The sequence below is a fragment of the Panthera onca genome, chromosome D3 (genome assembly GCF_046562875.1).
Source record: "Panthera onca isolate mPanOnc1 chromosome D3, mPanOnc1 haplotype 2, whole genome shotgun sequence".
In the NCBI taxonomy this organism is placed as follows: Eukaryota; Metazoa; Chordata; class Mammalia; order Carnivora; family Felidae; genus Panthera; species Panthera onca.
Window position 1 is genome coordinate 35,433,952 of NC_138350.1, and position 14,082 is coordinate 35,448,033.

Sequence of the window (14,082 nt, forward strand, 5' to 3'; positions counted from 1 at the left end):
AGACACCTAACCCGACCATGGGCCATGGGCCAGTCCTTAAATACGAAGGTTTTAAAACAGAGGACTTAAGAAAGATGCTACACTACTCCATAAGTACTTCTACTGTTGGGAAGAGAACTTCAGAAGTTCAGGATAAGAAAGGGTCTGTAACAAGCAGAACTTCAACCCGTAAAAGAAATATGCTTAGAAGAACCTTGAAAACAAAGAGAAGCAGAACTATCAATAATAACCTTATAGCTCTTAGGCCCCGAAACAGAGGACTGAAAATATGTGTGGAATTCCAGTAGGGAAAGAAGTAGAATTAGCCTCCATTTCATTACCTTGCAAAAATCAGTCTGTAAATTTGCTGAGTCTCAGTTGCTTTTATTTTTCCAAAATAACAAGCTCACAGGACAACTTAAACATTTGTGAATTCTTACCATGAGTTAAGCTACACTTTTTTATTTTCTTAAATGTTAGAGTATATTCCCTTGTTTCATACACTCAAAACAATTGCTGGAGTGGAAATTCTATGGAAAACAGCTGAGTTTTAACCATGCCTAGACTACATGCCATAAACTACAATGTTGATGATGTCTCTGAAACCAGAATTTGAATCCTGCCCACGCAATTATGTTAGAGATCTTGACAATGGCTTGCTTTTACTGCAGGACAAAAATTTGTCTCCTGGGGTTCTCTGACCACTCACCTTCCATCTGGAGTCATTTACTGGACTCTTTTCCTATAGGAGTTTATGCTGATGTCCATACACCTTTAGAGAGAGTACGGAACGGACAAGCTAATTTCTCTTTGCTACGTTCTCTTTCTGTGTGCTGCTTCTTCTATATAGAAGCACACAGTTTAACTCCATGACTCTAAGCCATTCAATTTTCTAAAAACTTCCCTAAATTATTCAATGCATTTGACTGGCAGAGGTACCACTGCTCTATATAAACACTTCGAAACAAGGCTCTATAAGGAATGTAGACAGCTCTGCTCCAGTTGTACGTACACGCAAAGCTGTTTGAACAGCGTCACCCCAAACAGCTCTGGGTGGCTTCATCTCAGGACTGTGTATGGCTCCGTGCGTGTGCACACGAGACCCTACGAGGTGGGAAGTAAAGCTCGCTCACCCTGACACCACAGGGCCTTTCTAGGTGAATCTGCATAACTGGGCATACATCTTTATGTACTCTGATGGAAATCCTCTTTGATGGCATTGCTATCGCAAGTCCAGCAAATTTCATTCTGTACAACATTAGGCTGGAAAGGAACACACCGACAGACAAACACACAATGAGAACATGCAGTGGCGTTGTGCTTAATGCATGGGTATCAATGTGCACACACAGAAGAGGCCAAGCACATCACTTCATTTAATGCGGGCACAGGTCTGTACCAAGAGCCTGACACATTGTAAACAAGCCTTAAGCAGAGGAGGAAATGTAGAGGGGAAACAAAGCTGAGAAAAATGAGCAGGAAATGGGCAAGATGACTCATCTATACTTGAACATCTGACCTGTCAGCTGGTCGTCGCCTGCGGCAGGGGCGATGCGAATGTAAGGTGTTGTAAGCTGAGTCACGATTATCGCAGCTATGGCAAAGGAAGATTCCCAGGTCAGCATGCATGAGGGAAGAAAAAGCCAGACTGAAGCTAGGCTAGCAAGGAGAATCTCGATCAGTATATCACATTGTCTCAACTTTGTTCCAACAACAACAAAAAGAGAAGAAAAGAAAAAAGAAAAAAAAAAAAACATAGCAAAGTGTTGAATTTTCTGGATTCTTTTCCCTTAAACAAGTTTTTGTCAGGCAGTTAGATTTCTAACTATGACACAGTTGCAAGCTTTGGCTGATATTTTGGGTAGGTCAACCGAAGATGTGGGGCGGGGGGGGGGGGGGGGGAAATAGTAAAAACAAAACATACGTCCTAAATAAGGCTCTAGACTGAACAGTGTTTCCAAGTGCTGTTGAGTGTGGTGTATAAGTGATTCGCTGCTAATTCTGATGATCCAAACTTTAGGCTTTTAAAATTTATTAGGTTGCTTAAAATTCTGCTGCTGAAGTCACAATATTTTCTCTTCTTGCTAAAATCACCTTTGTGGAGAACATGATCTTCTTTCATTAGAGACATTTTTCTATAAAGGGATTTCTCTGATAAGTAAATTTCGTGGAGAATGTTTCCATTTAGGAACCTTATTTTGTCACATTAAGGGACTGGGGAAAAATGCACCTCAAAGCATTGGTCAGTTCAAAAAACAAAAACTAATAACTGCCTTTGCTGTAGTCGTCATGGTTAACATGTGACCACAGACACGATTAAGATTCTGGAGGCAGACCAGTCGAGCTTCTTGGTTTGGCTGCACAGCTCAGCAGTTGTGTTTAAATGGTTAACATTCATGACACACAGATATCGGGGAAAAAAATAGAAAATTAAAACGTCAGTTCTAACATGATACAGCTGGAAAATGATGCAAAGAAAAAATATTGGAAAATTAAGGACAGGCTTACATGAAAGATTACTAATTTACATGGAACAGCCTGGGTGCTATTAGAAATGTGGCAGCGAGTAAGGAAAATAGATCATCTACCATCTGCAGACAATTAAACCCAAAACTGCTGCTGCATAATATTTTGAAATATCCCTCTGCACCATTCAAACAGTGCTGCTTCTTGTAACTAGACAACTGTAGCAACTGGGTTCAAGAGTGGGATAATCGTCTTTCTCACGTTATTAATGAAAACTTTCTAGTCTTGCTAAGTGAGATGAATAAACTACCAGTTGGGTCAGAAAGTGGAGAAACCCCAGGGTACTACGGAGATAATTTTCTCGATAGGATAGAGTATGCAGTTTTGCATACTGAGATAGCAAACTGTAAACAGTAAAATGTTATTTCTAAGCCTTGTTACAGGGTCGGTACCAAGTTTATACATAAAACATTTGCGGGGTCACAGACTGTTGTTCAACCAAAGTTCCTGTGTGGTGTCCTGTTACTACTCACAGGAGAATGTGACCTACTCTGCTTTTTGAGAAAAAACTATATTGTCTTATCAGAAACAGAGCACCTATCCAATACTGAAAAAGGTCAACAACATGGACGCAAAGTTACTTGAAAATGGCGAGGTTGGGCAGCCATGTCTTCACAACTAAATGAAGGGCAAACTGCGGTCAGAGGCTCAAAGCCCCCATAGAAAAAGTACACTATAGGTATCAGGAGGGATTTTTATATGATCTCTAGGTTCTGCATGGTGAAGTGTTCATTTGTGACTATTATTTTTAGTTACAAGGACAAAACTTGAGTCTGTTACAAATTTCCTTAAAACAGGAGTCAGCCAGGCCACCGCCTACTTTTGCAAATAAAGTTTTATTGGAACACAGTCAGACTTAATTGTGCACACATCACCCACGGCTGCTCTTGCACAGCAATGGTAGAGCTGAGTAGTTGTGGCAGAAATCACATGGCTCACAGAGCCCAACATATTTACCATCTTCCCTTTACATAAAAATTTGCTACCCTCTGTCTTAAAAGGTCAATTACATTGTATTGCGAAAGAGAATATTGCGAAATTTGGTAAAATAAAGTCAGATATTCCAATCCTATGCTATGAAGACAGCATCTAATAGTTGATAAATTCAGGGTCTCTTTTGGGTCCAAAAGTATGTATGGAAGAGTAAAAAGTATATCAGACTTACAAAGTACCATTTCGGTTGCATGCAGTGGGGTCTTGTGGAATCTGATGAACCAGTATTTTACCAAACTCTTTTGCGTGACTTTCGTGTTCCTTGGAAAATTGAGTTTGGATCAAATATTTGGGAGACATAGCGTTGAACAAAGTTAAACAGGTTTCTTTTCCTTGGTAACTTCTCAGGGGCCTGGCTATATTCATGATGTATATTAGGAAGACCATTTCAGATCAAGCAAAGAAAATACTTTCTCTCTAAAATGTTGAATGACAAATGTAGATCATATCTATATTTCTATTTCTAAATCCATAGCTAAATGATAGCAGATTTGCATAGATGAGTGGTCTTACTATATAATTTGTTTTCTCGTGTATTGAATATGAATAATTAAAAGGAATCTTAATTAGCTGTGCATGTCAACATTCTTTTCAGCTCTTTTATTGGTGTGCTTTCGTCTGTGAGCATTGTGGCCTAGAAACGATGGTATTTCTTTGAACAAAACCGTGAATAGGAAAACAGTGTAGAGAAACTTCTCAAAGAGCCTAGTGATTAAAAAAAGAAACATTCAAATTTCTGAGTCTAGTTAGAAACTGTATTGGGACAATGGAAGTCCTTCAAAGTTTTCTGAAGGTCTTCCAGCAAAGTATATGTGCATTGGAGTACAAATGTAAGTTAAATAAATTACTGAGCTTAAAAACAGGGAAGCGTATTTTGCACAAAAAATTCACCTTAAAATATGAACTAGAATAATAGTTTGTATTCTTTCTGTTTAAGACTTACAGTGTAACTCCTATAATGCTTTTGGAAAGAATTTAGCATGTGTTTTCATGAGGTTTTTGTTTTGATTTCTAGTTACCCTACCGTCAGCCAAATCATAGCAAAGAAAGGAATAAGTACACACATCTGACTCCAGCCCCCATACACTAAAAACAAACAAACAACAACAACAACAAAAAACCCCAAATGTTTACGAACTCAAAATCCTCAAAAACTTAAGAGTGATATATTTATGTACCTAAGAAGTCTCACAGATTATACTATGCCTAACTTTTAGTAGGCGCTCACAAATGTTTTAAAATGAATGTGTAACAAGGAAGATGCCAAATGACTACATTGTCTAGGAGAAAGATTACTGGCATCGTGTTATGGAAAATATTATTGTATGGAAGATCGATGCAAAATATGCCGTTTAAATTGATTACTGTATCAATTAGAAAGAATGTGCCTCATTTAATATGAGAAATCTAATTTACTAACAAGAAAGGTTTTGATATTTAAGTGTATCCTGTCCATTTAGAATTGATAATCAACAAGGCCTTCCAGAACTAGCATAAAAGGAGTTTTAGCCCTTCTACTGACCGCGAGGCAGCCGTTAGGTATGCAAAAGCCAAAGAAAACCCATATACTAACTGCTAAGACACAGTCGGACCAGGTGGTCTTGAAAAGAATCCAACTATAAAAATGTGAATGTGATTAAAAATCAAAATAAAACTAAGAGGATCTAAAAACAGTTAAAAGCTATTCTGTTAACTCCACCATACAGGTTGAGGGTAACATCCAAACATTATGCATATCCTATAGCTGTATGGTATCTTTATCTTTTAACTGAAGAGACAGAATATTCTGTGATGAGTTTGCCTATAGCCAACAATCAAAATACAGTCACATATACCTATGAGGAATCTAGATATATAAATGAAAGGATACAGGAAAATACAGGCAATCCCCCACACATTTGGAGATAGGTAAGAACATACCTTAGGCTTTTCCCCCATGTCTAATTTTTATAAGCTTTATGTTAGTGTCAAAATATACCCTTGGAATAGGATTAAAATAATCACAACATTAAATTTATAAAGAGTATGAAATATATCTTTAAGAGACATACCCATACTTGAAATTACAAACTAGCTTCCTGTGAAAACAAATCCACCTCCATATTTTCTGTATAAAGATACTTGTCAACAGTTGTTTCATGAGAACATCAACATCTCTGTAAATTCAAAACGCTGCTTAGGAGTGTGGCTTCGTGCCTGAAAATGCAATTAAGCCACCACACTGTCAGCAATATGTGGCAAAAACACAGAAAGTTTGAACTTTTTTCAATTGCAAGCATCCTTCCTGCAGGGTACCAATAAAGTTATTAGAACTGCCTAGTTCTCTGTTTTGACTACGTAGTCAAGATGGAATGGCTTCCTGCACCACTGAAAGAGCTTTTAGCATGAATAAAGAAAAATTATCTGACTGTAGCAGTGGTGAAACATTAGACTGCGCTATAAAGGAAGTTCACTGAATCTGCACACGTAGAACATAGTAAAATAAAATAAGACCAGACAGTTCGGTTTTAACCTGCAAGGAGAGTATCTCCCAAGGTTACCTCCTATATTATGCTTTTACGAATGGAAGGACAATGTTACATAATGACTGTTAACACTGGTTTCCCTCTTTCCCCAATAGAGTTCATTTGGATAGAGTTTGTGGCTAAATAAACGTTTGCAAATGACTTAGAAAATATGAGTGGGGAATATTCAGTCAATCAGGTCATCCGATTGCCTAATCATCCTTTGGTGAATTGAAAAACAAATTACAATATTGATTAAATCTAGCTGATGGAAGAAAATGATCCAAATCACCATCTAATTCAATCTATTGTGAAAACAGCCAACGTCAGATTTCCACATCTACAAGGGTGTTATTTATATAATTATTTAGCTATGTAAATGAACGTGATGACAAATTTCATTGCTTTCAGAGTGAATTAGGCAGGGACTCAATTTTAATAAAGGGGAGAGCAGATACTTATACAATCCAATACTATAGTTGGTCTGAGGATCTGCTGGGTGAAAAGCCGTGAAATACGGAGGAAACACTGTGGGTAGGAGTTCAAAGGTTCGGGATTAAGCCTTGACCCACAGATTATCAGCTGAGTGACCCTGGTAAGTCAATTCACCTCTAAAAATATGCATTTTCTTCATTTAAAAAATAAAAACAGAAATACCTGCCTCCTTTCTCACAGTAATGTTGAAGAACTAGGTGAGACAGGTATGAAAGTGCTTTCAAACATTTTAGCTGCGATTTCGGTGGAAGGCATTATAAATTAGGCACTGCGGAAGCGGATTTACTCTTTCAGACCGTGAGGGTAAGGCGAATTCAGTACAACAACTGGAGCACGGGTGGTGGTCTGGATGGAGGCCTAAGAACATTGACACCTCATTCAAGGGCTTCATAACCCTTAGTAATTAATAGCTAAGATCGTATTACAGTTTATGAAATACACCAATCTCTGTAATTTCATTTAATGTTAATTTATCCCTAGAAATAAACGCACTTAATCAAGAAAAATATGATACTACAAAACCAAATGTTTCAAAATCAATACAAATAGATTCTTAGAACTAGAACATGAGCCCATGAGCACCTGGCAGTGTTTGGCACAGACCATGAAACCAAGAAATATTTGTGGAGCTAACGGAATAAAAAGGTCCTGGATCTTCATGAAATTAGAATTCAATGTGAATTTTGAACATGCAGATGGATGTCCATGATATATCAAACTATACTCCCTGCAAGGGAAACAATGAAATAATAAGGTATTTCTACCCAACAGAACTCAGGTGACTGTCTCTGGCCTGACTACATCTAGTGTGACAGACCCAAGGATGCCTTCGTGCCATCATTTCTAAATTGAGTCACATAGAACTTATCATGGTCATGGGTCACTTGTGATGGTCTGAGAGGGTATACTTAACTACAGGTGTTAATTTATAATGCCTCATTTTAAGGTGGGATTTTATATTTCTCAAAGCATTGTCTCATACATTTCCCATGCCCTGGTTAAGATCACACTCCAAGGTGAACAAGATGACATCACAGCTCGTGTGTGCACATACAACCGTACTTGGTTCTTCAGGAGGCTGTGTGTGGTGAGCTTATGACGGTTCAACCCCAGCCACTCCTACATCTTGTCCTTGATCACATTTTCCCAGGATTTTAACCAGGCCTGGGAAACAGAAATTCCACTAAAATCACCCAGTTACTGGGTTTAGTTGCCCCGTGTTCCGTGAAAAAAGCCCATGCAGACTCCATTTGGGAGAGCTCTTATCACTAGGTACTTGCTTAAAAACAGCAGGCAGTATTTTCCTACTTTGCATACGAAGATTCATTAGTCACAGGACTACTGCATATGCTACTATGGTTTAAAAAACATGTACCGAAAGCACGTTAACATTCATTTTATTTTAAAGAATTCTGAAAAGGCTAACCACTGAAAACTCCTTGGAATGCAGTAACACGACTCCTTATTTAAAAAAAGTATTGGCATGAAATAGTATTAACTTCTAAGACTCTAATACATGCACCCACAGATAGACACGCTTATTTCAACGAAGTTAACCTTACAAGAAGTTCTGAAATACCATCTAAAAATTTAAAGGACATAAACTGGGAGAGCATCCCACAATCTCAACCTACCTTTTGTGGCCACTCGGACACAGTCTATTTTGGTTTCCTGTGTCAAATAAAGAGGGGGGAAAAAGTCACTATTCGTGCTTTATTTAAAACAAATAAAAATATCTGTAGTTCTATTTAAATGCTGATAAGAAAAGAGCTCATTGTTCCGAGTGTGGTGTTAATCACACAATGATGAATTGCACTTAGATACATGCTCACACGATGATTACTCCTTGTACCATGCTCAGATACATTTTCTGGCTCTGGAGCTGGTGGCCATGGGCATTTTTGGAGCGGGTGACAAATGAGGAGCTACACATACAATGTCTCTGCCTACGGGCCCTGTCTTCTCCAGACCCTTGCTCACTCTGTACAGATACTACTGGAGAAGAACTCTGGGTCCTGGATTTCCCCCCTTTTCACTGGCAAAAGTCAAGTCAATGATACTTAGACCCATGCTGTGAAGGAGGGAAACCATCATGGTGTCCAGAAAACTCCCATCTCTTTCTAAGGAGATTTTAATATCTTACCAGAGTTCTGGGTCGGTCTGAACAGAAAGGGGGAAAGAATTCAGGAACGACTCCATAGTTTTTATTTTGCTTTCACCTAATCTTTCTAAAGCTGCTTTCTCTCTCTCTCTCTCTCTCTCAAAAAAAAAAAAAGAGATACCTAATTTAGTTACAGCTATAGGAAGCATAAACTCTTCTGAAACCAAAGAAATGGGACAGAATATGCTAGAAAGACAGATGTTGTGTATCTCACAAAATTTTAAATGAGCTGAATGTATGTGTTGTAGCTATACTATTTCCCTGTAAAATAGTAAGCGAAGCAGAATTGCTAGCCAACTTTTGGTAACAAGTAAAAACTGAAAATAAAAACCATCACGCTGACAACATATTCTCCCTACCAAAACAAATACAAATTTATTCATTTCTTTCCATAAATTTCTCTAGGTGAAGATAAGTTTACAAAGAAAAAAACCCACATACGTTTGTTCCAAGTAAACACACACACAAAAGCATGACTTTATTTCTTACCACTATCTTCCTTAATCTATGTTCACATTAATAACCCTAAATAGCCTAGGTAAACAGCCAGCTATAAAACTTACCCCATTGGCTCTACTAGCAGCTTGGAAATAAATTCTGTAGCTTTTATGGGGGAGAAGGGGAGTGTTCCAGTATCCGTTGTATGTCTTATTATCACCAATAGTAAAAGGCTGAGCAGCTTGGAGACTGTTTGCTGGGAATTCTGCAGCAAAGTAATACTGTGAGTTCAGTATTGATGCATTCTGGAAGTGAATTGGCACGGGGTAACACTTTAAGATTTCGGTTGTCTTTTTAGTTCTTCGAGGTCGTTCTTCCTCAACAACTACTTGATAGACACTAGGGAGGAAAAAAAGTATTGTCAGTGATATTTTATGATGATTGAGCTCATTCCCTTTGATTTCAACTGCATGGACCCGCAGGATATCCAAAATAAAGTATACACTGGATTTAGTCAGTAAGAAGTACTAAGTACATAACAGATCCTCCCTTAACACTTGCTCAATGAAAGAGAAGGAAGGGGCTTAATATTCTCCCACAGAACTCTCTCACCCCAGGGGCGCCTGGATGGCTCGATCAGTTGAGCGTCTGACTCTTGATTTCGGCTCAGGCCAAGATCCCAGGGTGGTGGGATTGAGCCCCACATCGGGCTCCGCACTGGGTGTAGAGCCTGCTTAAGATTCTCATTCTCTCTCTCTCTCTCTCTCTCTGTCCCTCTACCCCTCCCCTCCTGGCAAGCATGCTTTCTCTCTCAAAAATAAAAAGGTTAAAAATCTTAAAAAAAATAGCTCTCTCACCCCCAATAATACAATGTAGTTGAGGGGAAACAAAGTTCACCAAAACTACAATTTATACACATGTATAACAATCTCTGCTATTTCTGTGAGGCAGACACTAAAATAATGTTTTTCTCACATGTAACTGAAGATGAATTTATAGAAAATTAACTCCGTTTACCTAACAAATGAAATTATATTAACTGTAAGTTTATTTTTAAAAAGGCAATGTAGGGGCGCCTGGGTGGCTCAGTCGGTTGAGCATAGGACTTCAGCTCAGGTTATGATCTCATGCTTCGTGAGTTCGAGCCACATGCAGGGCTCTGTGCTGATAGCTCAGAGCCTGCTTCGGATTCTGTGTCTCCCTCTCCCTCTGCCCCTCCCCTGCTCTAGCTCGTTTTTGCGCTCTCTCTCTCTCTCTCAAAACAAGTAAACATTAAAAAATTAAAAAAAAATTAAAAAGGCAACGTATTATTTTCTTCAATGACATCTGAAGGAATGCATGTGACATTTTAACAAGTCACAAAACACAGTATATAACGATTCACGTTAAGCAAGGTTTAATGACCCATCTTCTCCTACATTCTTTTGCCCCTCACCATATCAGATCAGTGGAAAGAGAGGACATAAGAAGATCTGAGAAAACAGACTGGAATTTTAGATGCCAAGGCCTTGGACCCTGAACTGGGTTATTTGAATTACATATAAGGATTAGATGGGGATGGCATCCTCTGGAGATGCCCGTATGGACAGGAGTTCCAGCACCTACCCGCCTGCCTCCCTGCCCCCTACCAATGTCTGAATTTCGAAGTAACCACAGCAGAATGAGACCAACTTTGAAGAGACAGGGTGTTTCTGTGAAGATATATATTTTAAGGGCATGATGAACATTTGTGTAGTTTGGGTGGGGAAAAAGAGTTTCTGATACTGAGAAAGACTAACTCTTGCCAGCAGCTTTCAAGAACTGAATCCAGAATAGATTGGCAAGGAAATGCATGTTTTCTCTCACTGTATCAGAAAAGCACCGGGACTCTCTCTGGAACAATGTTGCAATCCTAGAGTTGCTCACACTGGGACTCCTTAATGCGGAAGAAGAACCGGTGAGAGGAGCCTACCATCCCCAGCGGCCTGGGGAGGTCCCTCTTTGGGTCTCGCCCTTGTGTCCTCTGAATGTGCATTCAGTGAAATCCCCTGTTTCTGGGAGTACAACCACTTAGCACGTTCTACTACAGGAATGCAATCCAGCAGCTGCTGTTCGGTTTGTAATCTTGCCCAAAGAAAAACCAATTGTTGTAGAACATCAGAATGATTGCTCAGTAGACAGGTGGTACAGTAGGTTCACAGTGTAATGATAATGCGAATTCTGAGTGTGGTGTAAACATAAATAAATAACAACAAGAAATACGACTCTTGCTTCCTAACCTCCTAACATCAGAGACTTTCTATTGGTTATGTTAAGTTGCTCCACCAAATCTGATGTAATTCTCAGTGCATGATGGGTCTGACATGAAAGGACGCACGTAGGGAGCATCTTCCTCTGGGGAAGACAAGAACACATATGGAGATAAAGTGGACTCGGATTTCTTGCCCCCTTCTCCCTGACTTCTTACGTGTATAGTTAGATGTGGCGAATTTAAAATATATCTGCAAATTCTGACACTTCTCCCATCTAGAATGAAATCATGCCATTTGCAGCAACATGGATGGAACTGGAAGGTATTATTCCGAGTGAAATAAGTCAGTCAGAGAAGGACAGATCTCATGTTTTCACACACATGTGGAACTTGAGAAACTTAACAGAAGACCATGGGGGAAGGGAAGGGGAAAAAATAGTTACAGAGAGGGAGGGAGACAAACCGTAAGAGACTCTTAAATACAGAGAACAAACTGAGGGTGGATGGAGGGTGGGGGGGGGGAGGGGAAAATGGGCGATGGGCATTGAGGAGGGCATTTGCTGGGATGAGCACTGGGTGTTGTATGTAAGTGATGAACCATGGGAAACTACCCCAGAATCCATGAGCATACTTTACACACTGTATGTTAGCCGATTGGACAATAAATTATATTAAAAAATAAAAATAAAAAAATAAAGTGCTTAGGTGTCCAACGACGACGACAACAAAAGAATGGGCTTGGCCAACCTTAATGACTACATACAACGAAAAGACTGTAACAAAGGGATCATCGGTAACTCTCAAGGTGCTGGTCAGAGAAGGCTATGCATCTTCAGCCAGGCTCCCCAGCAGAGCTAGCTTTCTGGGAGAAGAAGCCAGCCACCACGTAAATGGTCCAATGACCCTGAACCTGCCACACTGGAGAGGCCACCTGCAGGCACTCTGCCCTGCAGTCCCGAAGAACTCCCAGGCAACAACTGGCATCACTGAAAGCCATGTGCGTGGACCATCTTGGAAGCCTCTGAAGGCGGAGCCTTCAGATGATGGCCATCCTGAGACGCCAAGCACGAACTGCCCAGCCAACCCTCTGCTGGCCCACACAATCGCCGCAAAATAGAAATGTTCTTCTAAGCTGCTGAGTTTTGGAGTAGTTGGATATGTAGCAAATATTAAAGCAGAATATCAGGTCATACAATAGCAAGAGTAAGGGGTCAAGGTCAAAGCAAAAGATAGCACAATGCAGACAACAGCTGATTCATGAAGAAGTTTAACCTAGTCTGCCACTAAATACATACAGCACTGAGAAAATGTGACTGTTCTCTTGAAATGCCTTTTGTAGGGCTGGGGGGAGGGTGGCATGTGCATTGATCTATGCTCTTATCTGAATTCTGCTAACAACTGGGGTTTTAAATTAACTCCTTTGGGTCTTAATTTGTTTTTTTCTTCCCAATGAAATAAAAGAGTTAGATGGATCTATAAGGTGCATTTCATACTTTTATTCAGCATTTTAGTCAGCATGCAAGACCTACTCTCAAAAAAATGGATAAAGCAAAGGAACAATTAACTGCTTTCCAAAGGGACTCTCCATTAAATAAAATGATGTTTAACACTGGCTCCCTTTTATCAGCTTTTCCGAGTTGTTTGCTACATGACACTATTTTCAAAATTTCACCTTAGAAACAACTCTGGAAAACCTGTATACCAGACAAAGTGGAAATGTGAAGATACACGTGAAGAAAAAAAAGTTGCAGAAATTATTCCATCCAGGAAGTGCTAGGCGGGAAGTCTGGCACATGCAGGCTTTGTTTTCCCCTTTGGATGATGCAAGAACTTGCATTTTGATGATGCAAGCGCCCATTCCATCCGGGGCTCACAGCTGATGAGGTAGCGGACGTGGTCTCATGACCGTCAGACAAGGCAGTAGTAGTAGCACGACCTGTTACAAGCCCTGGCTAAGGTGCTCATTTGAACCGTCTATGCCACAGGCATCTTCCCCCGCTTTTGCGGTTACAACCGACATACAAACTGGTTCCCACCTACTTCCCATCATCAATTTCAGTACTGTTAGACAGATTCTTCCTCTTTTATCACATCAATGGGGCTACAGATGGAAATTACACCTTTGACCTCAATTCATTCTCCCATCTCTCTCCGAGTCATTAATAACTTCCAGGGAGGACATCCCTGGACTTTGCAGGGAGGCCAGCACCTGACTCGTGTCCTGTTCAGCTCTCGATCCCAACCAGGAACCTCGGTGCCACTGGTGACAGTGATCACTCATTTTTCACGTCTAACTCCTCTGAAAGACTAGCACCGTCGCTTCCAGACTGTCCAAGTCCCACCATGTTGAATTCTATCACAAACACCTTGTCTTCTATTCCTTTGCCCTGGCCTGGACCCAAGTTTGTTACTGAAATGGTGTTCTCCCCAACACCCTGAAATACTCTGCTGCTCTCAGCAGATGACCCTATTCATAAAAGGACTGACCCTACCTCATAAAAAGAGTGAGTCCCTCTCATGAACCCTCTGTCAGGGGCTCATGATCTGCTCCCCGATTGTGATATACTCTTGCTCTGCACCACACTCACAAAAACATACTTCTTGTAAAGACTAATAATCATTTGTGTCTATCAACACTTCCAAAAACTTCAAGTTCCTGGAGGAAAGGTCTACAGGTTAGTCATCTCTGTGTCTCAGCACACTTGGAATGAAGTGGGCCATGAGATACATATTTTTGGAGCATAATATAATCCAGA

At 40.0% G+C, this 14,082-nt stretch overlaps 1 protein-coding gene across 6 annotated transcripts in view; it reads right to left on the reverse strand.

The window, feature by feature from the left end:
• The window catches only part of PTPRM (protein tyrosine phosphatase receptor type M), a 796,527-nt gene that overhangs the window by 263,884 nt on the left and 518,561 nt on the right, over nucleotides 1–14,082 (reverse strand). For 4 of the 6 annotated variants that reach the window (XM_060613276.3, XM_060613283.3, XM_060613277.3 and 1 more), the window contains 3 exons: nucleotides 9,222–9,495; nucleotides 8,132–8,168; nucleotides 1,499–1,573 (listed from right to left, as the gene is read on the reverse strand). In XM_060613276.3, the coding sequence (XP_060469259.1) occupies nucleotides 1,499–1,573; nucleotides 8,132–8,168; nucleotides 9,222–9,495 (386 nt within the window). The remainder of the gene's footprint in view (nucleotides 1–1,498; nucleotides 1,574–8,131; nucleotides 8,169–9,221; nucleotides 9,496–14,082) is intronic. The other 2 variants (XM_060613278.3, XM_060613280.3) reach the window with 1 other exon arrangement.